Source organism: Oryctolagus cuniculus, chromosome 5 (assembly GCF_051225735.1).
Source record: "Oryctolagus cuniculus isolate XC-2025 breed Fujian yellow rabbit chromosome 5, ASM5122573v1, whole genome shotgun sequence".
NCBI lineage: Eukaryota > Metazoa > Chordata > Mammalia > Lagomorpha > Leporidae > Oryctolagus > Oryctolagus cuniculus.
The window spans coordinates 54,886,487-54,914,436 of record NC_142871.1 but is presented as its reverse complement, the minus strand read 5'-3'; the positions used below and the strand labels follow the sequence as shown (position 1 = coordinate 54,914,436).

Sequence of the window (27,950 nt, the reverse complement as noted above, 5' to 3'; positions counted from 1 at the left end):
AGCTTATGGATTACAATGGCTTCCCCCCTCCCCATAACTTCCCTCCCACCCGCAAACCTCCCCTTTCCCTTTCCCACTCCCTCTCCCCTTCCATTCACATCAAGATTCATTTTCAATTCTCTTTATATACAGAAGATCAGTTTAGCATATATTAAGTAAAGATTTCAACAGTTTGCACCTACATAGAAACACAAAGTGAAAAATACTGTTTGCGTACTAGTTATAGCATTAAATCTCAATGTACAGCACACTAAGGACAAAGATCCTACATGAGGAGTAAGTGCACAGTGACTCCTGTTGTTGACTTAACAAATTGACACTCTTGTTTATGGCCTCAGTAATCACCCTAGGCTCTTGTCATGAGTTGCCAAGACTATGGAAGCCTTTTGAGTTCACCAACTCTGTTCATATGTAGACAAGGTTGTAGTCAAAGTGGAAGTTCTCTCCTCCCTTCAGAGAAAGGTACCTCCTTCTTTGATGACCCATTCTTTCCACTGGGATCTCACTCGCAGAGATCTTTCATTTAGGTTTTTTTTTTCCCCCAGATTGTCTTGGCTTTCCATGCCTGAAATACTCTCATGGGCTTTTAAGCCGGATCCACATGCCTTAAGGGCTGATTCTGAGGCCAGAGTGCTATTTAGGACATCTGCCATTCTATGAGTCTGCTGTGTATCTTTCTTCCCATGTTGGATCGTTCTTTCCCTTTTTTATTCTATCAGTTAGTATTTGCAGACACTAATCTTGTTTATGTGATCCCTTTGGCTCTTAGTCCTATCATTGTGATCAATTGTGAACAGAAATTGATCACTGGAACTGAATATATCACTGAATATAACCCTGCCATACAACCCAGCCATCCCACTCCTTGGAATTTACCCAAAGGAAATTAAATTGGCAATCAAAAAGCTGTCTTCACCTTAATGTTTATTGCAGCTCAATTCACAATAGCTAAGACCTGGAACCAACCCAAATGCCCATCAACAGTAGACTGGATAAAGAAATTATGGGACATGTACTTTATAGAATACTATACAGCAGTCAAAAACAATGAAACCCGGTCATTTGCAACAAGATGGAGGAATCTGGAAAACATCATGCTGAGTGAATTAAGCCAGTCCCAAAGGGACAAATATTATATGTTCTTCCTGATCGGTGACAACTAACTGAGCACCAAAGGGGAAACCTGTTGAAGTGAAATGGACACTGTGAGAAACAGTGACTTGATCAGCTCTTGTCCTGACTGTTGATGTTCAATGTAATACTTTATCCATTTTAGTATTTTTTTTGTTCTAGTACTATTGGTTGAACTCTGTAATTAACACACAATTATTCTTAGGTGTTTAAATTTTAACTGAAAAGTGATCCCTGTTAGGAATTTGGAAAACATTATGCTGAGTGAAATAAGCCAGTCCCAAAGGGACAAATATCATATGTTCTCCCTGATCAATGACAACTAACTGAGTACCAAAAAGGAAACCTGTTAAAGTGAAATGAACACTATGAGAAATGGTGACTTGATCAGCCCTTGCCCTGACTGTTGATGAACAACTTAATATATTATCCCTCTTAGTATTTTTTTTTGTTTGTTCTACTTAATACTTTTGGTTGAATACTGTAATCAATGCACAGTTATTCTTAAGTGTTGAAACTTAACTGAAAAGTGATCGCTGTTAAATATAAGAGTGGGAATAAGAGAGGGAAGAGATATGCAATTCGTGACATGCTCAAGCTGACTTGCCCCAAACGGTAGAGTTAGAAACATACCAGGGGATTCCAATTCAATTGCATCAAGGTGGCATGTACCAATGCCATCTCACTAGTCCCAGGGATCCTGGGCTTGACCTGGCCTGGCCCCAGCCTTTGTGGCCATTTGGAGAATAAACTAGTGATTGGAAGATTGATCTCTCTGTCTCTCCCTCTCTATAACCCTGCCTTTCAAATCCACAAATAAATCATTAAAAAAAAAAGAACACTAGCACATTCGTTAGCTGTCCTTTATTCTTTATAGATTTGCTATGTATTCAGTCTTTGCTTTCCCTTATCCATCTCCCAGTTCTGTCTACGTTTACATGTCACACCACCCTTGTTTCCTAGAATTCTCTTCCTTACTGCCAGTACTAGTATATTCTGCTTTTGTATTTTATTTATTAATGAAATTTATTTGAGAGGCAGACAGTATATTCTTTAAAAAAAAAAAAAGATTTACTTATTTATTTGAAAGTTAGAGTTACACAGAGAGAGGAGAGGCAGAGAGAGGTCTTCGTCCGATGGTTCACTCCCCAGATGACCTCTCCGGCCGGAGCTGCGCCGATCCGAAGCCAGGAGCCTCTTCCAGGTCTCCCTCGCAGGTGCAGTGGCCCAAGGACTTGGGCCATCTTCTACTGCCTTCCCAGGCCATAACAGAGAAGAGGAACAGCCGGGACTAGAACCGACGCCCATATGGGAGGCTGGCACCTCAGGCCAGGGTGTCCCACTGCGCCACAGCGCTGGCCCCCAGACAGTATATTCTTCTACTGGTTCCTTCCCCAAATGCCTACAATGAGGAAAGCAATCTGGGTCTCCCACATGGGTGGCAGGAACTCAGTGCCTCCCAGAGTCTGCATTAGTAAGAAGCTGGAGTCAGGAGCTGAGCTGGGCACTGGACCCAGACACTCCAGTGTCTGAGGCAGACTTCTTAAGTGGCCTCTAACACCTAGCCTAAATGCCTGATTTCCTTGTATTTTAAATAATTTTACACATTTTTATTTTCCCCGTTTGAAATTGTTTCAGCATTGGTTAACATAAAATATTTCGAAATTATTTACAGGCTGAGATGTGTAAAAGTTAATAGGAAATGTTTAAGATGTTTTAGAAACAGATAGACCTTATTAAAATTTCTGACTGCTAGTTTTCTTTGTTCTAAATTTTTTTTGCCTCTGATTGCCAATTTGCTGTTGTCTCCCATGCTCCAGTATGGAAATGTACCTTTCCTCCTTCAGAAAATGCAGTAACCTGAAAATAGTTCGGTTATTCCTTGTTACTATTATGTTGGCTTTATTGTATTTGCTATCTTTTGAGAGTTTTGTTTTGTATGTTTTTTGTACTGAGCTGGAAGTGTCAGAAAATATGAATGTTCTTGTTAAAACAAGTTGATAGGAAAAACAGACTTCATACTGGGGTTGCACATAGAATGCTTTCACACATATGAAATTAAATGAGAAGATAGCCTCTTACCCAAATGATGATAGAGAACTGCTGTTGTCTCTCCAGATGTTAGCACATTCTCTCTTCTCCCAGAAACGTTTGGCAGATAGCTTGTTGCTTCCCTTGAATTTGTTCAGAATCAAGAGTGTTTTAAAGTATTTCCCAGCTACAAAAAGGATTCGCCCCTTAGGATACACCTGTTTGTTTACTCACCATTTCGTCCACTAGAGAGCGCTGTCTCTTTGAGTCAAGAGCTCTCCTCCAGGGCTTAACACAGCCTGTGCAGGAATGGTCTTGCAATTTATCTGTTCTTTGTTGGGTTGGTTGGGGAAATGTGTCCAATCGAGGTGTACAGTGGTCAGACTCTGACACATAATCAAGCCTGTTATTTCTTCAAAATAATAAGAAAGTTAGAGCCTTGATAAATAATTTTTAAAAACGCAGAAATGTATGGAAGAAGGAAAAGTAATAGCCTGCAGTTTCACAGCACAGTTAGATGTTGTTTACATTAAAAGAAATATTCTGAGCATATGGTTAGATGATTCCAATGTTACAGGAAAAAATAAAGGAAGCACAATTGTCCCCAAGTCCTGTTCCCCAGAACCTCCTTTCCCCAAGGGTTATTTTCTTAAGGTATACAAAGGGAACATTTTTTTCCTCTGCTATAGCTCTTTTCAAATTGCATCTTGGAGATCCTGTGGCACCAGCACACACTCAAGGGTGTGCTTCATTTTACTGCTGGTGTGTGCAACCATCCAGTGGACGTTTAAGTTGTATTGGTGTTTCACCATTACAGACCAGCTTGTGGTAATGTTTCCAGAAATGTCTATTTTGCACTTTTATAAATATATGCAGGATAAATTCTTGATAGTACAATTGCTCTAAAGATATGCATATTTAAATTTTTGGTAAATAAAATGATGGGCAAATAAGGTCTTTATTTTCAGGAACTCTAGTTGCTTCTATCTATGTAACTTCCTTCTCCATTAAGTGTGTTAATCCTCAGAGTTAAGTACAGAGCTGTAAAGTGCATTGCCTTCCAGAATATTTAGGGAATGTAAAGCATTTAAATGATGAATATAGAAATTTTATTGACAGTTTGATAATTTCCACTTAGGTTGTTTCCCTTAGCATATCATCTCCACTAGGGCCTTTCAGACTTTCCATCCAGAATAGGTAGATCATGCAGAAACAGGTTGGGGTAGAAATCACAAAGAGCTTGGAGCTACATGGTCCTGGATTATATCAACTCTGCTACTTGCTAAAGAGTGACTCTGGTCAATTATATTTCGTGCACTGCATCTGTGGATTCTACCAACCAGGGATGGAAAATGTTGTGTTGTTGCTGATGTGAACTCTGTAATTATGCCCATGATGGTTGCAGCTGTAGTGACATGTACAGGTTTTTTTTCTTGTGACTGTTCCCTAAACAAGATAACGTAACAACTGTTTCAAGAGTATTTACATTGTGTTCGGTATTTATTTAAAGATTTTATTTATTTATTTTAGAGGTAGAGTTACAGAGAAAGGGAGAGACAGAGAAAGGTCTTCCATCTGCTGACTCACTTTCCAAATGGCTGCTATGGCTAGAGCTGGGCTGATCCAAAGCCAGGAGTCAGGAGCTTCTTCCAGGTTTCCCATGTGGGTACAGGAGCCCAAGCACTTGGGCCATCCTCTGCTGCTTTCCCAGGCCATAAGCAGTGAGCTGGATAGGAAGAGGAGCAGCCAGGATACCAACCAGCACCTATGTGGGATGCTGGCACCGCAGGTGGAGGCTTAGCCTACTATGCTACAGTGCTGCTCCTGTGCTAGTTATTATAAGTAACCTAGAGATGATTAAACATATAGAGGATGTGCATAGATTATATGCAAAAACTATGCCTCTTTATATCAGGGATTTGAATGTCCTTAGATTGTGGTGTCTGCAGTGGGTAGTGAAACCTGTTTCCCTCAGGTACTGAGGGATAACCATACTAAGCCACTATTAGCATCCATGTCCTCAGCTTTAAGTGGTGGTAATATCACTCAGCTGAGGAAGAAATGAGAACTTCTGCTAACATAAATTATTCTCTTCTGCCCCCATCCCCCATTGTTCATGTGCCTTTGTTCTGTGGTCAACTAAAACAAAGGAGAAATTATTGGCAGTGAGTCCTCTGGGAACAATGTGTGTGTGTGAGTGTGTGTGTGTGTGTGTGTGTGTATAAAGCATGGTGATTATAGGATGTGGTCTTGATTCAGAGACTTGATTTATTGAATGGAGTTCAGCAGCCGCTTCTTCAGACTGAGTTGTCTGCTCTGCAAGGAGGTGAAGATTGATGATTTCTTGTGCTACAGTCTCAGTTTGGGTGTTGTGGGAGGAACTGACAGCAGCCTGGCCCAGTTAACAGCTCCAGGCTGAACAAGCCTCCTTGTGTCCACACAGTGGACATTTGGCCCATAGTTAGCAGTCAAGTGACATCCACCTCTTGCCTTATTCTCAGGAGCCCGTGAGTCCTTCTCATTAAATCTCTGACTTATTTGATTAGATCCCAACCAAGATTCATAATCAGCGTCTCAACTCTTGGACTGACTTTCATCTGTTGATTTCCAAAAAAGGTGGGACAAGGGGAAGGGAAAACGCATGGGTACATACTTGGCAGTGCTGAAATGACTGCTATTCTCACAGTGCCCGGGTAGACCATGTGGAATAAATCAAATCCTCCTCTTCATGAGATCCTGGAATGCACGCCTAAGTCTTTCTGGGAGAGGCATGTCATCACATTGCATGGTTTTTATCTCCTTGATCACCCTGATTGTTCTCATATTGTGCTGATAACACTTGTCATCTCAACATAACAATTGACGTGGTACTCCAGGTGCACCAACCAGAACAGAAATGAAAAGTCCGTCTTGTGTGGAGCATTTCATGGTGCTCCAGTGTTACGTTATTTGTCTTAAAATTCAGTGTTGTTGATAACACCAGACTCTGGCTTCTTCATATTTCATTTTATATTTGAGGTATGTTCGGTGCATTAGTGAGCTTTTCATTACTATATACAAATAGCCAAAAGGATCTACTTCGGTAGGAAGAAGGATTAGTTTTAAAGGTTCATGGTTCAAGTTTGGGCAGCCCCATTAAACTAGCATCTGATGGTGCTACAGAATGGTGGAACCAGTGCAGAGAATCACATGGCAAACCAGGAGCTGAAAGAAAACCTAGGCCAACCCAGCTTTATACCCAATCCTCTCTGAACTACCTTCTGAAGCCATGCCCCCAATGACCCAAACAGTGGGCCCACCTCCTACTAGTTGTCATAATTAGATCACTTCTTATCCTTTAATCCGTTAACATTAATCCATTAACCTTTAACATAGACTTTGGGACCAAACCCACAAAACATGGTCCTTTGGCAGATACCCAAAATATTATGCAAACCACAACAATCTGTTCTTAGTTTTTATTTTTTTAAAAGACAACACAAATGTTTTTGAGTAAAATGTTTGACTTACAGAGACTATATTTTAACCCTCCTGTCGTGTTCATAGAGGTAAAACCTTCCTTTTGAATTGAAACACAACTCCTTTAAATAATTAAAATTGAAATCTCTTCAGCCAGGTTTTTGTGTCTTCTGCATGCATGAAGAATGGATTTGTCCCCAATTTAAAAATTTTATTCTTTTTTAGGAAAGTATTATTTTTATGATAACTATTTTGACCTGCCAGGAGCCCTTCTTTGTGCCAGAGTGGTGGACTCTTTAACAAAGGTGAGTGGGGATTAATTTTTTAAAAAACTATGATATGCATTTAGACACATCAAAGGACTTCAGTGAGTTGAGATCTTACATAGTTTCCTCTTTGTGGTTTCAGTAGTGAGTGAGGAAGAAAAACATGGCAAATTTGGTCAAAATATTTTTGGAACATTAAATAATGGTTACAGCCCTCTCCCCTCCAGGGAAAATAAATTTATTTTCCAGCAGGGGATGCAAAAGTCTGGAAAAAATATAGAACTTGTTCTTGATTTTATTAACAGACTTTAAAAACTAAAGGAAATTAATATAAAACTAGAAAAATGGTGAAATGTTTAATTTGTCATTTTGAGCATGTTTGAATGCATGTAGACTTTTGCTTTGTACTGTGAATGGAGATGAACAAGATCTCTGCTAAAGTCAGCTTATACTTGGAACTTAAGACCTACCCATGTCAGTGGGCTTACATGTCAGAATCACTTTCCTTTTTGCCTGTTGTCTTTTAAAGTCACAGGTGAATCAGTAGCTTATTTTTGAATCAGAATTACAGTCAGATGTTTATAAAAGTTTCTGTTTACCTGTTATTTTCCTAGGTTTGAGAATGTATTAACAGATGAGATCAAGTTAATTTTCTATTTCATAGTTGCCACAAGCAAAATGTGTCTATCTCTAAATATTCTGAAGTTTGTGTATTTAGATAAAAATATCTAGAAGTCTGTCTGTGTTTAGATAGAAGGACACTGGTTAATATTCCCAAGCAAATAAAAGGTTGTAAGATTGTGTGTTTTAATGAGATGCCTGTTTGCTTTAAAAAAAAAATACTGGTTTAAAAAAAACAATAAAAATGCTTTACATTTTGGATTTGAAACTACATTCATGTCTTCTGTGGAGACCTACTGCTCTTCTATATTGAAATTGAATTGAAGGTGCCCTGAATTCTGAAGTCACCAGCTTTTGGGCTCTAGTGTTTCAGGCTTGTTGGCCTCACTGATGGCATACATCATAAGTCATTATCGTAAGCCATATGTCACACATCATTAAGTCACACATTCTGGTGGCTCAGAAACTGTGTAACATTATAAATTTGCTCATGTTTATCATATTCTATAATTTTTAGACTTTTTAACGAGTAGGACTTTGTATTTCTTTTGAGCTATATTAATGCTTAGCATTGTGTATGTGTATGTAGCAGTGATTTTCATGGAAGATATCTCTTTCTAAAATCACATTTTGTTGAATGAAAACTTTATTAATCTGCTGTTTCCTATATCATAAATTCCTATCTTGGAATACAGTACTATTTAATTGTTTGCCAGCATTTCCCAGTAACTGCTTGAGCATAGAATTGTTGCATTTGTCACATTGGGATTTTTTTGTTTATTTTAGCACAACAGTGGTCAAAAAACATTTGATTTCTGGAAGGATATAGTTGCTGGTATACAACACAATTTTAAAATGTCAGCCTTTAAGGGTGAGTAACATGAAGAGAAGCTTCCTAATGGATGTTTTTTTAAACAGTGTGTGTCTCATGAATTAGAAGTTACTTTGCTGTGCTTAGTTTGATGTTACATATTGCTGTGAAGTTGATTCTGCTTACCTTTTTTGAGGTCATTTTAATACGTGTCTGCTTTGTGGATGTAATTCCAGTGTTCCCAGCTTTGCTATTAAACTGTCTTTTATATTTCTACCAAGAGGGTTTTTTCTGTGGGTGCCCTAGAACTGAAGTTGCAGCCTTGCTGTTGCTGACTTGGGGATGAGGGTTGGTGACACCTGTAAGCGTTGGTGTAGTGACGAGTCAGATGGGAATAGGGCCTGCTAGGGGAAATTCCATTCTTTCTGGTGAAGGAGCAGAAACAGTGATCCAGAATGGGGGCACAGATACTGCCAGCCTCCAGCCTCAGCTTTTATGTCTCCATTCACAGCTTCGCTTGGGTTATACAAAGTTAGTTCTAAGGAATAATAAATAGATGCTTTTGTAGTGCATTATCCCAGAGCCTTGAGCCAGATTGGTTTAATTCAAATAGTGGATGGATGGATGCTCAAAAGCAGTATATTTCAGCTTAGAAACATGTTGCCTTTTGATTGACACTAAAAATTACTTGACTTCCTTTTTAGAGTGAATCAGCCCTTCAAAATAACTTTAAATATTATGACTACAAACATACCAAGGCACTAAATAGTAATTGCAGAATCTCTGTTTAAATTGCATACTTTTCTGTCACCTGCTTCTTTTCCCTCCTCAGAGAAAATCACTGCTTTGGGGTGATCTTCTCATTTCTCTGTGCCCGCTTATCAGCTCTTTACCGTCAAAAGCAACATGTGGCTTTGTGGGTACTTTTTCACAGTCTCCACTGTGTGCCTGGGTACATGGGAATGCCCGGCCCCAACACTGGGTCATATCCACTGCAACTGTAAAAACCACCCACCACTTTCTTGTTTTACTTTGTAAAATGCAAAGCCCTACATACCATGGTTGAGAATAGCAGTATGCTTTTTTCAAATGAATACAGCATAAAAATCTGTTGATGTTATTTTATTGCATCGTAAATAAGGAACAGGTTAAACATTTCATGCTTTAATAAGTGAGGCACAGCTTAAAAGTTTTAAGCAGCAATATAAAAATACAGTACAGCGCATAAATAAATAATGTCCTTTCAGATTTCTAGTCAGGTTTTGAAACCCTTGCTGTTAATTATAATTTCACTGGAATAGGAGGCACAAAGTACATACACTAACATTGGGTAAACCCACAAATCATATTATATAGGATTCAATTAGGAATTAAAAGAATCAAATTAATCACACTTGTGTTAAGTAAATAAGACTAGAGCAGACACCTGTTTCCAGGTCATGCCGGGAATACAGAAGGCTTCTCTGCAGTCACAGACATGACAAAAGCACCTTGCATTTCAGATTAATTTTAGCACAACATTTTGGCTTCTTATGAGAGATTCAAAACATATGTATGCACCTATGTATTTGACTAGATCTTGATGAAAGAGGCCGTAGAAGCCTTGGAGTAATGCACCATCAGAAATATCATAGGGTAGACAGTGTCTTAAATTTGAATATTCAAGTATTTATGTTCTGTAAAGGTACATGATACCTTCTGAATGTTTCCCATAATTGCTTATATTATCAGAAACAGGCTTATTTTAAAAGGAAATGCTGACTTTCTAAAATTAACTTTAACATATTTTAGTGTCCTCTTCTGATTTTTTTTTTTTTTGTGTGTGTATGTATGTATGTACGATAGTTTCATTTTTGAACTTAGCAGGATGTTTTGGATGAAATCTCACATATTGAGCTCACAGATAATCATAGAAGACTTTGGGTCCCTGACTAGAAATTGAAGAGGGCCTCTACATGTTCTTTACCCTTGCTGCTCACTTTTTCAGGGTGAAATGTGTTGGTCTGAAACCTCAAACCTGTATCTTGGAAAATCAAAATTAGTCACATTTATTTTCAGCCTACCTCCATACATATTCTGGGAGGTGGAATGGAGTTGGGGAATGCCTCTTCAAGAAGATTTAGGTTAGCTCGGTGGAAATCCCTAGGGAGGCTCACATGGGAGCCACTAGGAATCCTGAGAAGGAGGAATGGACGTACTCAGAGGAGTACAGCCCATTGGACTCAGCGTTAGGCAGCTGCAGCCACACCTGGTCATTTTCTGTGAGATCCAGGATGGCGCTCCCTGAAGCCTGATCCAGGTAGCCCTTAGCATATTCATCATAGGTGTACATTACAGGCGTGCCATTCTTATACAGGCCTACCCAAACATGAGTCCCTTTCACATGCACATGGTAAGAGAAATAGTATGTTCCTGGTATCCTACAGGTGAAGATTCCAGTTCTTGGATCATAATGCTGTTGCTTGTTATACAAAATCTTATCAAATGGAATGGGAGTACCTACCGCTGGGTAAGCTTTGGAGAGAATAACAGTAAAAGCAGACACAGGCATTCCTGTTACTCCCTGGTTGGCACTAACAAGAGGCATCCCGGAAAGACTGGGCCTTTGGCCTGCCTTTGTAAAGTCATCGGGCATGACTGCTTGTCCTGGTGGGCCTGGGGGCCCAGGAGGCCCTGGGAGACCTGGCTCCCCTGTGTGGCCTTTTGGACCAGGAGGCCCTGGTGGCCCAGTGGGTCCATTGAGGCCTTTAGTTGCTATTCCAGCTGGGCCAGGAGGACCTGGATTTCCCGGATCCCCTTTAGCTCCAGGGATTCCTGGAATGCCCGGTGGCCCAACGGGGCCTCTGGTACCTGGTATTCCAGGGGCACCTCTGGGACCAGCCTCACCATCGTGTCCAGGTACTCCCTTGGCTCCTACTGGGCCCACAGGGCCTGGGAGACCAGGAGATCCTCTAACTCCAGCGTCACCTTTTGGACCTGGTAACCCTGGGTTTCCCTTAGGACCATTGAGACCAGGTTCTCCTGGGTACCCTGGTTTTCCATCTAACCCAGGCGGACCCCTTGCTCCTCTAGCCCCAGGGTTTCCTGCAGGCCCAACTGGCCCGATCTCACCTTTAGGGCCTGGGAGACCATGGTTGCCTGGGATACCTTTGGGCCCCTGGGGTCCCATGTTTCCAGGGGGTCCAGTCAGACCTGGCTCCCCGGGATGGCCTGCTGGCCCCTGTTCCCCTTTGGCACCTGGAGCTCCAGGAAGACCAGTAGGTCCCATTTGTCCCTTCAGGCCTGGCAAGCCTGGTTTCCCAAAGCCAGGAGCCCCAGGGGCTCCAGCAATTCCTGGAGCCCCAGGATGGCCTTTGGTTCCTGGAATCCCTGGTTCACCTGGAGCTCCAACAGCTCCTGGCTTCCCAATACCTTCTGGTCCTTGTTCCCCAGGAGGCCCTTGAGGACCTGGTGGGCCACTTGGTCCCCTCTCTCCTGGAGAACCACGATCACCTTTGATGCCCGGCTGCCCTGGAAACCCATTCTCACCTCTTTTCCCCACTCCAGGAGGGCCAGGTGGTCCCATGGGACCCTGAGGGCCTGGAAGGCCCCTCTCACCTGGGCGGCCAGGAGCACCATATCCTGTTTCCCCTTTCTGTCCACTCACACCAGGGGCTCCTGGTGCACCCTTTTCTCCAGGAAAGCCGCGGGGGCCTGGGGCTCCTGTAAGTCCCTGTTGTCCAGGTTTTCCTGGCACAGAAATGCCAGCTGGTCCTGGGATTCCAGGTGGCCCTGGTGGGCCCCTGGGTCCTGGTAGACCAGCTGGCCCAATGTCTCCTTTCGGTCCACTTGGTCCTCTCTCCCCTTGTTTTCCTGGGAGTCCTGGCAAACCTGGCTTCCCAGTGGCTGATAGTCCTGGAGGTCCTGGCAACCCTGGCTCTCCTTGCAGTCCCGGGGTTCCATAGCCTGGTTTTCCTGGTGGTCCAGAAGGACCTGGGTGCCCTCGGGGTCCAGCAGGGCCTGGCGGTCCAGGAATACCTTGTTCTCCTCTCACTGGTATACCTAAAAGATAGTCAATACGCCACCCAGAGAGAGCAAAAGTTAGTAACATTACAGATTATTGGAAGATTGTTGCCTCTCATTGTAAGCACATCAGTCTTAGATCATTTTAGATGAGTAGTTTATATTGTTCTAAAAACACTGCTAGAAAAGGTGGTTTCACAAAACCATGGCTGCCGTAATACTCTCATCATGTCCTAATGATCCATGAAAAGAAGCTTAGATGAAAGAATGCCTTCAGAATAAGAGTGCGGTGAGGTAAATGTTTCACATTTTGGGGGGAAGATGATCTACCTAGAAAGGTAAGGGGAAAAAGGGCATTTGACAGAAAAGAAAGAAAAAGACAGGTGAGAATAACTGAGGTAGTCTTTTAGGAACTCTTAACAGTTTTCCCTACAAAAGCTATTCTAAAAAATGTAAATGAGAAGTGGAATTAATTCTTTGTTTTCCATGGACCTGTGCACACAGTTTAAAGTTGATTTTATTTCTAACCTTTCCCTATTGACTTAAAGTGGACTCAAAGAATTAGAGAATTGAATGTAATATGTGAGGTACATAAAATAATATTATAGTACTCATGTAAGTGCAAATAAATACTTTGCTTTATTTAACTTAAGTACTTCTCCTGAAATACTAAGCTAAAACTCAGAAAACATCCAGCAACTATGATACGAAGAGTGTTGTTGGACCACAGTTGTGGCAAAGCACAGGCTGTGTCCTTGTAGGATCTGCAAGTGAGCACATGCTAAGAGGGTGCTGACAGTTCAGGGACTGTTTCAGTCATTCTGAAAGGCAGGAAGTAACAAGCATTGAAGGCATCAGGATACACCATTATGAAAGTATTACCCTATCAGTCTTTTGGCAATAATCATCATAAACCTCTACATATGATATTCTTTATTTCTCAGAGAAATTCTCAAATAGTTAACAGAGATGATAAAATCACATAATTTTTAATATCTACTTGCAGAATTTCTAACAAAAATCACAATTTTCTGAAACCTAGAATACCTGCTTGTACTATTTAGAGTTTTTACTGTTGGAAATGGTTCATAGTAGAACAGATTTAATAGTTGTCACGATAATTAACAGTTTGTTCAAAACTCTGAAAATGACTTTTATCTCTGACTTTTGAACTCAATTTTTAAGATTAAAAAGATGAATTAATAAGTACACTTAAAATCTAAGTCTAATGGTTTAAAAAAATCCAAATTAAGACTAAAAATAAATCAGTATTAAATGCATATTAATGAGTTGTAAGTTGCTTTTGAGTACATTTTTAGGGTATAGTCCCCTTGAATTATTCATTCTTGATACCCAGGTGAATTAAAATAAAAAATCTCTTCTGTTAATAGACTGGCAAGTAAGAAGTAGTCAACAACAGTAGTGCTAGTATTTTTTTAGCTATAGATGCTCCTGAGAGTTACTGGGTATGTAAAATAAAGAGCAAATTGGTAACATTGGTATTCTGAACTAAGTAAGTAATTATTTTAGATTTAAGTGTCCCTTTTTGTACAAAGAGAGTTATATTCAATTTGTAAACATCTAAGCATAGGAAGAATCTTCAAAAAGTTCATAGAAAATGCATATTATGGAAAAATTGTGCATAGATTTCAAAAAATTCTCTGTGCCTAAGTAAATTTACCTTTTAATTCTACTTTTCCATAAGTTTGTTGAAGTTCCTTCCCTCCTATAGAGTTTTTCCCCTGGATTTTTCAGAAAATGACATCAGGAAAAAGACTTACAGAAAACTAATACCTCATTGGTTGACTTCAGTGTGCATACTTTGTGTGTATAAATGACCATAGATACATTGCAAGTAGAATAGATGAAGAAAAATGGGGAGTTCTTAATGGTTTAGAATCAAGTAACATGGCTTTAAAATACAGTCTATGTTAGATTGAAATTTGCTTCAGAATCTGATTATAAAAATTGTATCCATAGTAAAAACAATTGTGTTATCCTGATAAGAAAACTGTTTTACCATTAAAATGACGAGGAAAAACAAATCTTATTGAAAATGATTGCATTGGGCACCATTTGAGGCTAGAACTCTAGGGACACAGAGTGGTCTTTGTCACTTGGAATGTTATCCTAATGTATCCTCAGTCTCTCAGGGTAAGAAAGAATTTGACCTCTGTTGAATGAGGGGGTGGGTGGGTGGAGGGGACAGTTCCTGTTTGTAGCTTGCCATCTGAAAAAAATTCATTCTGTTAAGGTTAGGGCTGCACTGTTCTCAAGTAAAAATGCCTGCCTGCTATTAAGCTTTTGAATTGCTCACAAACTGAAATAGTGGCTGTTTATTTCAGAATGTGGCACCTGGGTCTTCCCATCATCTGAGGAATCCCTTGCAGCATAAGTTGGCATGTTTTGCCCTGTGTTGAACAGATATGCCTAGGAATATAATTAGAACTCTGAATTTCTGTTACCAACTTAATTTTTACTTCTATAAACTGTGAACTTTTGTGTTCATTATAGTGCATGAATGCCTCCAGTGGATGATAATGTATATGAGTTTCTACCTTGTGTTATCAAAGTGAGACTAAGATGGATTTAGCAGTTAAATTGTACTTCTGAATGTTTCATTGGTTAACAAGGTATTTTCTTTAGTCTTCCTGCAAAAATATCCAGGATGATGCAATACATTAAGGTGGAAAGATAGAAACATTTTTAACTTTTAAAGTACTGTGTGTTTTATTTTTCATTCAAAACTGTTTATTACAGTCTTGGTAAGGAATAAGTCTGAATTTATGATCCTAGAGAGTAGTGAATCCACTGTTGTTTCTCATTACATTTGTTGCTTTAAGCAGGTTTCTTTTATTATTTCTTTCTTAGCTTTTATCTTTCCTCATTTATATTTTGAGTCATTCAGGAATATTCATTGTGCACCTGTACTTTTATTTTTAAATATTAACCTGCTTTTCATGAAATATTTTAAATTTCATATTCTTAAGATAGTCTAATAAGAAAAGACAGTCTAATAAATTTCATTTCCTTGAAATGGTTACTCTCAAAAATATATTATTTAAAGTTTATTACAAGTAGCTTTAGTTTTATTTATAGGATAAAATATGTAACCAAAGTGAAAAATATTATGGAACAGAGATTTGAAACCTGCAGTTTTTGAGTTGGAGTTTTAGAGGCAGTTTGTTTAAGATGCCAGTGAGTGGAATTAATGAGTATGAGACCTAGCGGTTGCCCTTGTCTGAGAATCTCTTCATACTTTACATGTGTTATCTCAATACTCTTCCCAGCAACCCAGAAAGCTGGACAGGTGAGGAATAGATCAAGAAAAAAGTTAAAGCTGTCTAAGACTATACAAATAGAGTGGCAGTAGTAGAAGTAGCACTGAAAACAATAGATTAGTAGCATCACTTAAAGCACTTTTAGGTAATGAATTCATGTAACTTTCATAACAGCTCTTTGAGATAGTTGCTACTTGCTTTACAAATGAGAAAACTGAAGCACATAGAGGATAAATAACTTAACCATGGTCACAACCAATGGTTAAGTCTGTGCATTTAACTACTACACTTTATAAGAATGTATAAGAAATTGTGGAAATTGCTACTTAATTTGCCTGCTAAATTTATTTGATGGGGAGAGGAACATCAGATTTTATTTAATAAGACCCAGTTATGTGTTTATCTGTGGACTAGTTGAATGAATTTTAAAAGTAAATGCTTAAGTATTTAGATAGATAAATCATTACTCTCTTTGTACAATTGAAACTTATTTTTAATTTAAAAATGTTTAACAATTAATTTCTATTGGGTTAGTATTTCTAGATTTTGGGTAGTTATTTCCACAAAAACATTATTTGAGGTTAAAAACCCCTCCATATGTCCTCTGTATTCTTCAGGTCTATTCTTTCTGCTGCACTTACTGTACAAAGAATATTAATGTTCTTGAATAGACCTACTTTTCCACAAATCATTCTGTTGTAATAATTTAAGCTAAGTCAGAAATTTGAAAGCAATTTAACACTAAACAGAGTTACAACTAATTACCAGTGAAAAATATACAGTTCATTTTACCTTTACTCTTTATGGCATAGGGAATGAAGAACTGTGTCTTGGTGTTGGGTTGTGGGCCTTTTATGCCTGTTGGGGTTTGGTACCGCTCAGCGTAGAACACTCCATGAACCAAATTGAAAGACACTAGCAGCAGAAGGGCTGCTTGTGGCAACATTTTCTCAGATGGATTCTGAAAAATAGAAAACAATAATTTCATAAAGATTTGTTATTAACATTTATTTTGCTAATGATGCACAGATGAATGCTTTATATAATTACATACTTTGGGACCTGTCCATAATAGCCTTATTTAAATATATATTCATAAACTAATGAAATAATTTTTAGTTATGCAAATATATATCTTAGTTGTTTCAGGAATCTGTTTAGAAATAACCAAGTAAAAAGTGATTTTTTTTTAAAAAAAACAAGGAACAATTTTTAGATGCCTAGATGAAATAATTGAGAATCTTTAACATAGCCTGACATGTCTAGTAGGTTCAAAATACACTGAAATTTCAAGTAGAGCAGGCTTGTATTACATGGTTGTGTTAGGATTCTCTAGTATAGGTTAATAGAAATAAAACTTTATGAGTGCATTTTAGTACAAAAATTTTTTTTGAAATCATAAGAAAAAACACTAAATAGTTAACTCATTGAAGCTTGTTTCCAAGCAAGCTAACATGGAAGTCCACTAGTAAGCATCAGTTCATGGACTTACCTGGGTTCTGGGAGTTCCTGGAGAAGTTATCTTCGGAGCTTTCTGATTTTCCTCTGCCCAGGTGAGCAGTGCAGAAGGTGCCCTCTCCAGAATTGCCCTGTGGTATTTATACTGTTTTGCCCTTACTACATGAGGTTACTGAGTTTAAGCTCCTCCTCTCAGAGGTGGTAAGCACTAATTATGGTGGAAAGTTCTATTGGGCAAGCATACAAGATCAGGTTGGGCTGTCATTTTCCTTGTTTTCTTATTGAAAAATAAACTCTTTGTCTTGAATATATATTAATAGTTTTAGCCATGTACCATCTTTTTGTGATTTTATTTTAGAAGTTATTATTCCAGTGTTGGTTCATAATGGGATGATAATACCTACTTTTTATTTTTGAAAAGCACATTCTTGGGTTATTTGGTTGAAAATAATTGGCAGTATGTAAAAATAGAAGAAGAATTCTTTGGAAGAGAGGTGTGAATTTAAACTGTCATCTCAGTTCTTCAGAATTATTACATAAAGCCATCAGTGTGTCCATTCCTGTTCTTAAATTTTTATGAAAAAAGGTTATTCTATTTTTTACTTATTTTTTGGCTTAAGAGAAAGTTAGTGGTAAAAAAATGTAGGTATGCTGTGTTGCATTTCAGGATTTTAGTATAAGTCCTCAAAGTTAATAAAACAAATTTAAAGTGATAGTATACACACACATACACAAAATTTTTGCATATTAAATATTTCTTAATTTCCAAACAGAGACAAAGCATCTGTGAATTTGATGGCAGAGTTAACAGTATGATTACCCTGACATATTTAGAAACTTATTCACAATACTATACTGTGTTCATAAATGACATTAGATTTTCTTGCCTAAATTCAGATTTTACTTTAGAGTATCAGCAGAGTTTGCAAAAACCCATACCTTGGTAATCTCATGTCTATTCATATATAAAGTTGCTTTATTCAGAAGATAGAAAGTTCTTCAGTCTTTGCTTTTAATTTTTTAAAGGTTTGACTTATCTTACAAATTCCTTCAGGGGTTTTGATGCATCCCAATTAGAAACAGTTTCCCAAAAGGTGGAAGGAAGTAAATGTTATCATTGTCAATTTCAGTAGTGAGTACACCTTTTAACAATATTAGGAGACTCTTTAAATGAGTTTTCAGGATCCTAAAAATCTAATGAAGACAGGGAATTGTTGGCCCAAATTTTGTATCTTATTTAATTTGATTATTTTGGATTTAAATCAGATTGTCTATACAGGTGACCTAGATGAGAATTCCATTTAAGGGTATAAATACGTCAATTTTTTGGTATCTATTTGAGAATAAATGTGTATTCAGGACTGACCGATATGGGAATAAGGTTTAACCAGTAGGTGAAATACAAGTCTGTCTTTTTTCATTACCGCTCCCCTCAGGCAATTTTCTGTGTAGGTTATTTTAAACAAAATATTGTAGAAATGGATGACTACCTCAGTGCTCTCTTTCTCCCCTCACTTTTATTATTTCTTTATTTTAAAAATATTTTTAAAGATTTATTTATCTATTTATTTGAAAGAGTTACACGCAGAGAGGAGAGGCAGAGAGAGAGAGAGAGAGAGCGAGGTCTTCCATCTGCGAGTTCACTCCCCAGTTGGCCGCAACGGCCGGAGCTGCGCCAGTTCAAAGCCAGGAGCCGGGAGCTTCTTCTGGGTCTTCCACCTGGGTGCAAGGGCCCAAGGACGTGGGCCATCTTCTACTGCTTTCCCAGGCCATAGCAGAGAGCTGGATCAAAAGTGGAAAAGCTGGGACTTGAACTGGTGACCGTATGGGATGCTGGCACTGCAGGCAGCTTTACCTTGTGTGCCACAGTGCCAGTCCCAATTTAAAAAATATTTACATATTTACTTGAAAAACCAAGCAACAAGAAAGAAGAAGAGGCAGAGAAAGATATCTTCCATCCCCTGGTTTACTCCCGATGTGGCCCTAGGAGCCAGGTCTGGGCCAACCCAAACCCAAAACCAGGTACTCCATCCTGGTCTCTCACATGGGTGGCAGGGACCCAAGTTCTTGGGTTATTCTTCACTGCCTTCCCAGGTACACTAGCAGGAAACTGGATAGGAAGCAGAGTACCCCGGACTTGAACCCCCTGTCAACTCTCACTTTTAAACCTTTTGTTGATTACCGTATTTAAAAAAATCAACATTGTCTTATATGTCTCAATATAATAATCATATCTATGGCTTTTATATTAGTTCAGAGTAACAAGTATAAAATTTATATTGTGGAATTTCATAATTTCGAAATTATACATGAATATGGCTTTTGTAATTATAATATGTACTCTATATGAGACAGCAAAAGGTAGATTTATTTTATTTATTTGAAAGGCAGAGTTATAGAGAGAGAAGGAAAGACAGAGAGAGGTCTTCCGTCCACTGGTTCGCTTCCCAAATGGCCACAACATCTAGGTCTGAGCCAGGCCAAAGCCAGGAGCCAGGAGCTTCATCCAGATGTCCAACATGGGTTGGGCCATCTTCCAGTGCTTTCTTAGGCACATTAGCAGAGAGCTGGATCGGAAGTGAAGCAACCAGAATGAACTGATGACCCTATAGGATGCCAGCATTGTAGCTGGCACCTGAACCCGCTATGCCCCAGAGACAACAAAAGATAAATGAGATAAAAACAGTTGTCTTTCATTTGCTTACAGTTCATTTAGACAAAGATTTTAAAAGAGTAGGTGTGGTGAGCATTGTAAATGCTTATAATTGCTAGGCTCAAGAATTTGTCTTGAAAGGAATTATTAGAAATACACACTTTAGTATTTTTTGTGTATATATGGTTACATACATACACACATGTATAATTGAGACAATGAAAAGTTTGAACAAGGTGGCTTCCAAGCTCTCCCCAGCTTTAAAATTAGATTGTGCTTGTGTCTGAGGTACTCTGCTATTCTCCTTCATCAGAGCAGTGGAGTTGCTCCCTGCAGCACTTAATAGAGAACACACATGAAAAAGTCCATACCAGGTAGTTGGGTGCCTTCTTTTTGGGATATGTCAATATATATGGGTGTTTGTCATTCTGTATTTGCCTTTAGCTTTGGAAAATGTGGATAAGGCTTGGACATTCAACCTGTTTTGTAAATAGGGTATTTACTTCATCACAAGGAATCTGACTACTGTTTGCTTTGTTAGTCACATAAGAAATACTGTCTTGTGCAAAACAGATTGTAGAATCAGAATATTTGCTAGCCACACCCCACCCCATTGTGTATTTAAAACTATTTTTATTCTGTGTGTTTATTTGTAGCTGTTTGAAGTGACTGTCTGTGGCTTTAGGAAGGAAACCCATTCCACTTAGCTCTGTGCTTCGAACTGAGTAACCTGAGTGATTTTTCTAAAAGTAACAAGTATGAATGATATTCCTTGCACATCTAGCAGTTAGGTGCTGTTTAGCTGGCTTATTCATTTGCACATCCCTGTGCCATCCATTAATTCATCAAATAGTTCCAGAGTACCTCTTACGTGTCAGGCATTAAGGTAAATGCTAGGTGAATAATGTACATTTCTTGCCATTAAAGTACTTAGAAACTAGTTCTCAATCACATTTCCCCTCTCTCACAATCAGAGGGATGTGATTCAGTCATCCAGGTTTGTTAAGATGGTGATGGTTGAGAGACTGTATTTTGAGAAACTTCAAGGTGATTGTGATGAACTCCCAAAGTTGGAATGTTTAACCTGATGGCAGTGTTCTATTAGCAGCTTGTAAATATTAGTTACATAATTTTCTGCTGCATTCGTGGGGGTTTTCTTGTTGCTGCTCACAGGGTTTTTTTAAACTTTATTTTGGAATCTATGTAGAAGTAGGGTGAACTATTATTTATACCTATCATCCACTCTATTCCTGTCATCTGCTTAAACTAATCTCAAGCCATTTTCACACACTCCTCCTTCTATTTCTTCCCTTACCAAGTTTTGAAGCAAATCCCATATATTATATAGATTTACCTGTAAGTATTTCTATATATTTCTCCTGAAGATAAGGAGTCTTTTTTCTTCAAAGTGATATATTCAGCTTATCTAAAATTATTAACCATTGTTAATATTATCAGATGTTCACATTTCCCATGATCTATTTTGTATGTGATATATCCATATATAGACATATAGACACACCTGTATATGTTACTTAAATACATACATAATTGTATACTTTATTGATTAGTTTATTTGTTCAAATTGGATTCAGGGAGTGCTATTGATTGATACATCCCTGTTCATCTGTGTTTCTTATCCATCTCTCTTTTTACCTCATGCAGTTTATAACTGTTAAAAGACTAAGCTGTCTGTCCTGTGTGATTTCGTACAATCTGGATTTTATTGTCACTATCTTGCTCCTGTGCTGAATGGCAGTTAGATCTAAGTTCTGATTTCACTCAAATTTGAAAGAAAAATATGCTCATGCATACACACACATACATAGAGAATGGGTTTTTGGTGGGAATACTTTATAGAGGTTGGTGTTATATATTTCTATCAAGAGTTCCTTCAATGCTTGTTGTCTTTCTGATGTTACTAGAGGTTAACTACTTAATAGATTATAAAATAGTGATATTCAGATTTTATCATTTCTCCTATGTTAGTTATTTCTTTATAAAAAACACTCATTTGTCAACTGTTTCGTTATTCTGAGATACAGTTTATATAGAAAAAAGGATAAACATCTTTCCACGTGTTTAAAATAATAAACTTCCTTCCTAGAAACATCCTTCAGAGATGGCCCAGTGAGGGTGAGTGTGTGTATGTGAGAGAGAGAGAGAGAGAGAGAGAGAGAAAGAGAGAGCATTATAAACCCATGGATTCACTTGTATTTTATTCTTACTGTAGCTCAATTTTTTTTCTCCATCCTTGGCCAATGAGAGCCTTTTCTGGTTAACTCCTGAGTCCTTCTGACATGATCCCAGGAATCTTATGTTTTCTTTCCTTCCAGTATTTTGTATTTTTCCTGGCCCACTATCTGTAATATGTCATCTCTTTGGTCTTGGTTATTTTTTGTTTTTGACTGTGAGAAATACTGGTAGATGTGAGATACAACAATCTAGGTTTATGGATGTCTGGGTTCCAGAGATGTGCCTTGCTCCTGGCTTGGTTATTGTTTCTAGGCTTTTCCAATGGACAGAGCTAAGAAGTTTATATGTTTGATATTAATTAAAAATAAAAGATACCATACTTCTTACTGATACATGCAGTTTACACTTAGGACAGTAGAGTATTTACTTAAGGACTTCAGACTTGTATCTATAACTCCTTATTTTAGTGCTGAAAATCCCAATAATTGTGACAGTAATGTAATATAATTACTCATTTGCTTTATTCCATAATACACTTTTTTTTTTGACAGGCAGAATTAGGCAGTGAGAGAGAGAGAGAGAGAGAGAGAGAGAAAGAGAAAGGTCTTCTTTTTTCCATTGGTTCACCCCCCAAATGGCCGCTATGGCCAGTGCGCTGCGCCGATCCAAACCCAGGAGCCAGATGCTTCCTCCTGGTCTCCTGTGCAGGTGCAGGGCCCAAGCACTTGGGCCATCTTCCACTGCCTTCCCAGGCCACAGCAGAGAGCTAGACTGGAAGAGGAGCAACTGGTACAGAATCCAGCACTACAACCGGGACTAGAACCTGGAGTGCCGGCGCCACAGGCGGAGAATTAGCCAAGTGAGCTGCGGCGCCGGCCCCATAATACACTTTCTAAGGATGAAAGTACCAACATTCACACCAGAATATTGAAAACAATGAAACTATTAAATTGATATTTTTGCACATTTTTTTCTATAAGAACTGTGCAATCAGATCACCATGCTTTTAAAGCCATTTAAAATGGCCCATTTCAGTGTCATAATTGCTACTCATTCAATTCACTGTTATTTTTTCTTTTCTTTTGTGTTTAGGAATGCTGTTTCAAAATTTAATTTTGTTTTATACTTTATAAAAATATTTACATTTCCTGTGATAGTATGATAAATGCTTAACACTCAACTTAGGGTTAGGGGAGATGTATGTGCTGATTTATTACAAGATACAAGTATTACCACAGTGATCAATTCAGGGTTTAAACATAAAGCAGCTGGCTCACAGAACACCTCAGTATTTTCCAAGAGCCAATACAAGCCAGTCCAGCATACATTGCATATTTTCCAGCTCACAGTTACAAAATAAGCACTAGTCTGAGAAATCTAGCTTCTATTACAAACTATCTACCCTGTTTTACTTCCTTCTGTATATAAATGTTTAAAAAAATGTTTTACTTTATCCCTGTGTTCTCTATATATAGACAGAGTCACACACATGCGTGTGCACACAGACATATGTTTTCATTCATTTCCCCTCCCAATTTCTTAGATATAAGGCATGATAATACATGTACTTTATTTTGCCTCTTTTTTATGTAACACTTTATCTTGGATATCATTTCATAACTTTATAAAGATGGTCTGCATTCCTTTCAACAGCTTCATATTACTTCATTATATGGATGCACCATAGTTTTTTCAACCATTGTCCAGTTGATGGTCATCTGTTTTTATTTCCTGTCTTTTGCTAATGCAGAAAACTGTGTGTGTATATATTTTTGCACGAATATCTTTGGGAGAAATTCTTGGCGTTGGGATTGGGATCCGAAGGTCTTAGGCATGCTGTTTTTTAAGATAGTAAATTCCCCTCCTTAGGTGTGTCATTTTGCATTAATTCAGGCAGTTTGCTTCCCTACAGCCTTATAGATGGAAAATATTGTTTTGATGTTTTTGTCCATATTAGAGGTAAACATTGCAATCCTAGTCCAGTTGTAATTTTCATTTCTACTAAAGATTTGGTTGAGCATTTTTCCAAGGGTTAATTGAGTTAATTCTGTATCACTAGCCCACTTTTCCTACAAGTGTTCCATAGGTTAGTAAGATAAATCTTTGTTCTGTGATATAGGTTGCACATTTCTCCCAGTTTGTCATTTGTCTTTTTAGTTTGCTTGTGACTTTTCTTTAACATGCAGAATTTTCTTTCCAGGTACATAAGTTTTCTATTCAGAATATTACTGTTCTTTTAAAAACTCAGAGCTGTAAGGGACTATAAAAATCATCTGGATCAATAATTTTATTTATCAGATGAGCAAAGTAGTTTCTCCATTATGCATGTTGTCTTCCCTAATGTTTAATTAAGTTAAATTTTGGGGTGAGGAGGCCTTGGCAAGACAGCCCACTGAAAGAAAATACCAAGGACTAAGTTAATATGTCCATCCGGTTACTCAGCAGCATCCTGATTTTCTTGTTTCTCTCATTCTTTTCACCTTTTACAGTGGAAATGGGAAGAGTGCCCACAAGTTCAAGTAGGGCACCTTGAGACCCACAGCTTCTACCGCCACCTTGCTGTACCTCATTCCTCTTAAAAAAACATTTAAAAGAACATTTGTAGGTGCAGTTACAGAGCCCAGAAACTAAAAATGGTCTGTTTGTATAATAGTCTAATGTGGTTTAGTGGTTAGATACCTGCTGAGGGCTTGGAAATAGAAATTCAAGCATAAAAACAGGTGTTTATGAAAATCCCTGAAACTTCAGGTCAGGTCAAGGAAAACTGAGAGTCATTTAAAAAGTTTGAACAAGGGTTTTATATTCTATTTTCTTTAACCATAAATTGCTACATTACTTAAAGAGCTCGTAGTTGTGTGCCTGGAACTTAATGACATCACCTTCTTTCCATAGTAACCTGGCCTAGTTAAAAATATAGACTCTTGGTCCCTTGACCTAAGATCCTTAGAGATGTTGACCAACCAGTAGATTCTGGGCTATTCAAGTATATGCTTACTCTGTGTACAAGTTTATCTTCCAGATGTAGTATCTAAACTGGAAGAAGAAATTAGATAGAGTTACCATATTAATTACAGAAATCACAAGGTAACCTTTTTTATTTGAATCTTTATGCTGCTTTGTTTATCATGCTTCAGAACAACTCTATAATCACTACTATAAGGTATAAGGTAGCTGTAGGTTGCATGAGTACTTGCAGAGCACCTGAATACAAGAATTGAATGGCAGCAGAGGCTACCCAGAAATCTACTCTTGAGACTGATGCTTAGGCAGCTAGCTATTTAACTTACTAACCATATTAACAGTTAAAATACATCCTGTAGATTTTATTTTTTAAGATATTCGTAGACCTACAATATTTAGTGCCCAAATATGTGCTGCTTTTTTTTTTTAAAGATTTATTTTATTTATTTTAAAGGCAGAGAGAGAGAGATTGATCTTCCAGCTGCTAGTTTTCTCCCCAGGTGGCCACTGTGGCCAGGGCTGGGCCAGGCCAAAGCCAAGAGCCAGGAGCTTCTTCCAGGTCTCCTGCGAGGGTAGCAGGGGCCCAAGGACTTGGGCCATCTTCTGCTGTTTTTCCCAGGCCTAACTTTCTTCCACGTTTTAAAGACAATTACTATTTAGAGAGAAATAAAAAATAAAATAGAGACATAATGGTTTTGAATAGTGGTTTGCTTTTATCCCCCAATAACCTTTTTTTAAACTTAATTCATTTATTTGGGAGAAAGAGTGAGTGAGCTCTCCAACTCCTGGTGTCTACTGACTCACTCCTTAAATGCTCACATTTGGATCTGGGTCTGGGTGGAAACCAGAAGCTAGAGTACAACCCAAATCTCACACATGGGTGGCTGAAACCCAATTAATTGAGCCATCTCTACCCTCTCCCAACTTCTGGGAGAAGGATGGAATCAGTTGGAACTTGAACCCAGGTACTCCTTTGTGGGAGTCGGACATCTTAACTGCTGGACTTAATGCCTGTTCCCCAAGTCACCTTAGTCATTCTAGCTATTATCTTTATTTATTTATGAGAAAGAGTAACTTTTGCCACTTCTAATACCAATAAGGCTTTTCGCTTTCTCTTTTTTTCTTTTTTACTTACCTTTTTTTTGGTAAAATAAGATCTAGATAAACTGGTAGAACAGTGCCTGGGAATGCTTAATTGATACAAATGATGACAAAGATCATGCTGATGTTAAGCACTAAATATTTTTGACATTGTACTTGAATGCCTTATGGTCCCAAACTTGAATGGAAGAAGAGCAGCCAGGACATGAACTGGCGCCCATAGGAATGCCATCATTCAGGCGGATGCTTAGCTTACTTCCCCACAGCACCGGCCCCACCAAACTTGAATGACAAGTGTTTACCACACTTTTTTTGACCTTCTGCTGTGTGCCATTCACTAGGTGGAATGCTGAAAACACGGAAATCATCTGCCTCCCACTATTGATGATCATAGTGTCAGGGAGAAGGCAGACTCCAAACACAACCTCTTACAGCCTTCGCTCTGGCTGATTTAGTGTCTACGTGAATCTGCATTTCAAATGATGAAATGGTGGCTTCTGATCACATTTTACTTACTGTCCTGAACATAACCTAGATTCTGTCAGTGTTTATCATTGAAAATCCTTTCCCTATAGGTAATGCCTGGTGCAAAGTGTAGCATAAATATTGCTGAAGAAAAGAACTCAGAGCTTTAGGAAACTAGATTTCAATATTTATGGAGTGTGGGTGGTTTGCCTTACACTTGTGGGTACCTAGGGGTGGGGTATTTTGCACAATACTGGTTTGAATCTAAGTCTTTTCAGTGTGTTGTACCTTAAAATAACACTGAATTATTATAGAGGTCCCTGTCTCAACAACTGTTCCCTAAAGCAGTTTTCACAAAATAAATACCTGGCTGCTGTTCATGACTTTGTGCCTTAAATTGTTCTATTGGATAACAAATTAGAATTTCAGAGTTAGATTTTTCCAAAGAAAATGTATTAGTCTGCTTTCTGCTATTATAATAAAGTAGCTAAAGCTGAGTACTTAATAAAGAAAAGCAGCTTATTTAAACTCACAGTTTTGGAGGCTGGAAATCCAGGATCAGATAGCCCCATCAGTTCAGACTCTGAGGAGGGCCTCATGATGGATAACAACCCTGTGGCAGAATCATGTTCATAAGGACTCATGCGGTGAGACAGAAAGCCACAGAGACTGAGGGCCCAGGATTAATCTTTATAATTCACTTTAATGTGCACTAACTAGTTCTCTCAGAGAACTATATCCATCTCTTAAAAAAAATGATTTCTATATCTATGTGAAAGAGTTACAGAGAGAGAGAGAAAGAGAGAGAGAGAGCACTTCCATCTGTTGGTTTACTCCCCCCAAATGGCTGCTGGGCCAGGGCTGGGCCAGGCTGAAGCCAAGAACCAGGAACTTCTTCCTGTCCTCCCACTTGGGTGCAGAGGCTTAAGCACTTGGGGTATCTTCCTCTCCTTTCTCAGGCCATCAGCAGAGAGCTGGGTCAGAATTGGAGCAGCTGGGACATGAACCGGCACCCATATGGGATGCCAACACTGGATGCTGTCACTGCAGCTTGGTGGCTTTACCTGCTACCCCACAGCATCAGACCCCATTCATCTTTTTTGAGGCATCAGACCCCATTCATCTTTTTTGAGGCAGCACCAACTAATGACCTAACCACCTTCCGCTAGGATCCTCCATTTGTGTGTGTATGAATGGTAAGAATACCTAATTAGCAAATTTTAAGTATACAGTACCTGCAGTGTTAATAACAGTAGTCACCATGCTGTACATTAGATACTAGATCTCTTGAACTTACTCATTCTGCATAACTGAAACTTTGTGTTCTCTGTGGAACATCTGTCTTTTCTTCACTTTCCAGTCTCAGGTAGTAGCATTCTGTTCTCTGCTTCTGTGAGTTCAGCTTCTTTAGATAATACATATAGTGATGCCTGGCTTTGCAGTGGGAGGAGGATGTCCTGAGAATTGTGTTGTTAAGCAAGTTTGTCATGGTACGGACAGCATAGGGTGTACTT

The 27,950-nt window shown here is 38.6% G+C and overlaps 2 protein-coding genes across 5 annotated transcripts in view; one reads left to right on the top strand and one right to left on the bottom strand.

The window, feature by feature from the left end:
* Positions 1 to 27,950, top strand: part of NT5DC1 (5'-nucleotidase domain containing 1) — a 141,446-nt gene that overhangs the window by 11,056 nt on the left and 102,440 nt on the right. For all 3 annotated transcript variants that reach the window (XM_008263394.5, XM_089333763.1, XM_089333764.1), the window contains exons 5-6: positions 6,847 to 6,926; positions 8,295 to 8,379. In XM_008263394.5, the coding sequence (XP_008261616.3) occupies positions 6,847 to 6,926; positions 8,295 to 8,379 (165 nt within the window). The remainder of the gene's footprint in view (positions 1 to 6,846; positions 6,927 to 8,294; positions 8,380 to 27,950) is intronic.
* Positions 9,427 to 27,950, bottom strand: part of COL10A1 (collagen type X alpha 1 chain) — a 42,259-nt gene continuing 23,735 nt past the window's right edge. Inside the window, exons 1-3 of one of the 2 annotated variants that reach the window (XM_070073685.2) lie at positions 17,095 to 17,173; positions 16,395 to 16,563; positions 9,427 to 12,360 (exon numbers count right to left, since the gene is read on the bottom strand). In XM_070073685.2, coding sequence (XP_069929786.1) covers positions 10,472 to 12,360; positions 16,395 to 16,548 — 2,043 coding nt within the window. In that variant the 5' untranslated portion in view covers positions 16,549 to 16,563; positions 17,095 to 17,173 and the 3' untranslated portion in view covers positions 9,427 to 10,471. Of the gene's footprint in view, positions 12,361 to 16,394; positions 16,564 to 17,094; positions 17,174 to 27,950 lie in introns of those variants that run through there. The other variant, XM_051854386.3, reaches the window with a different exon arrangement.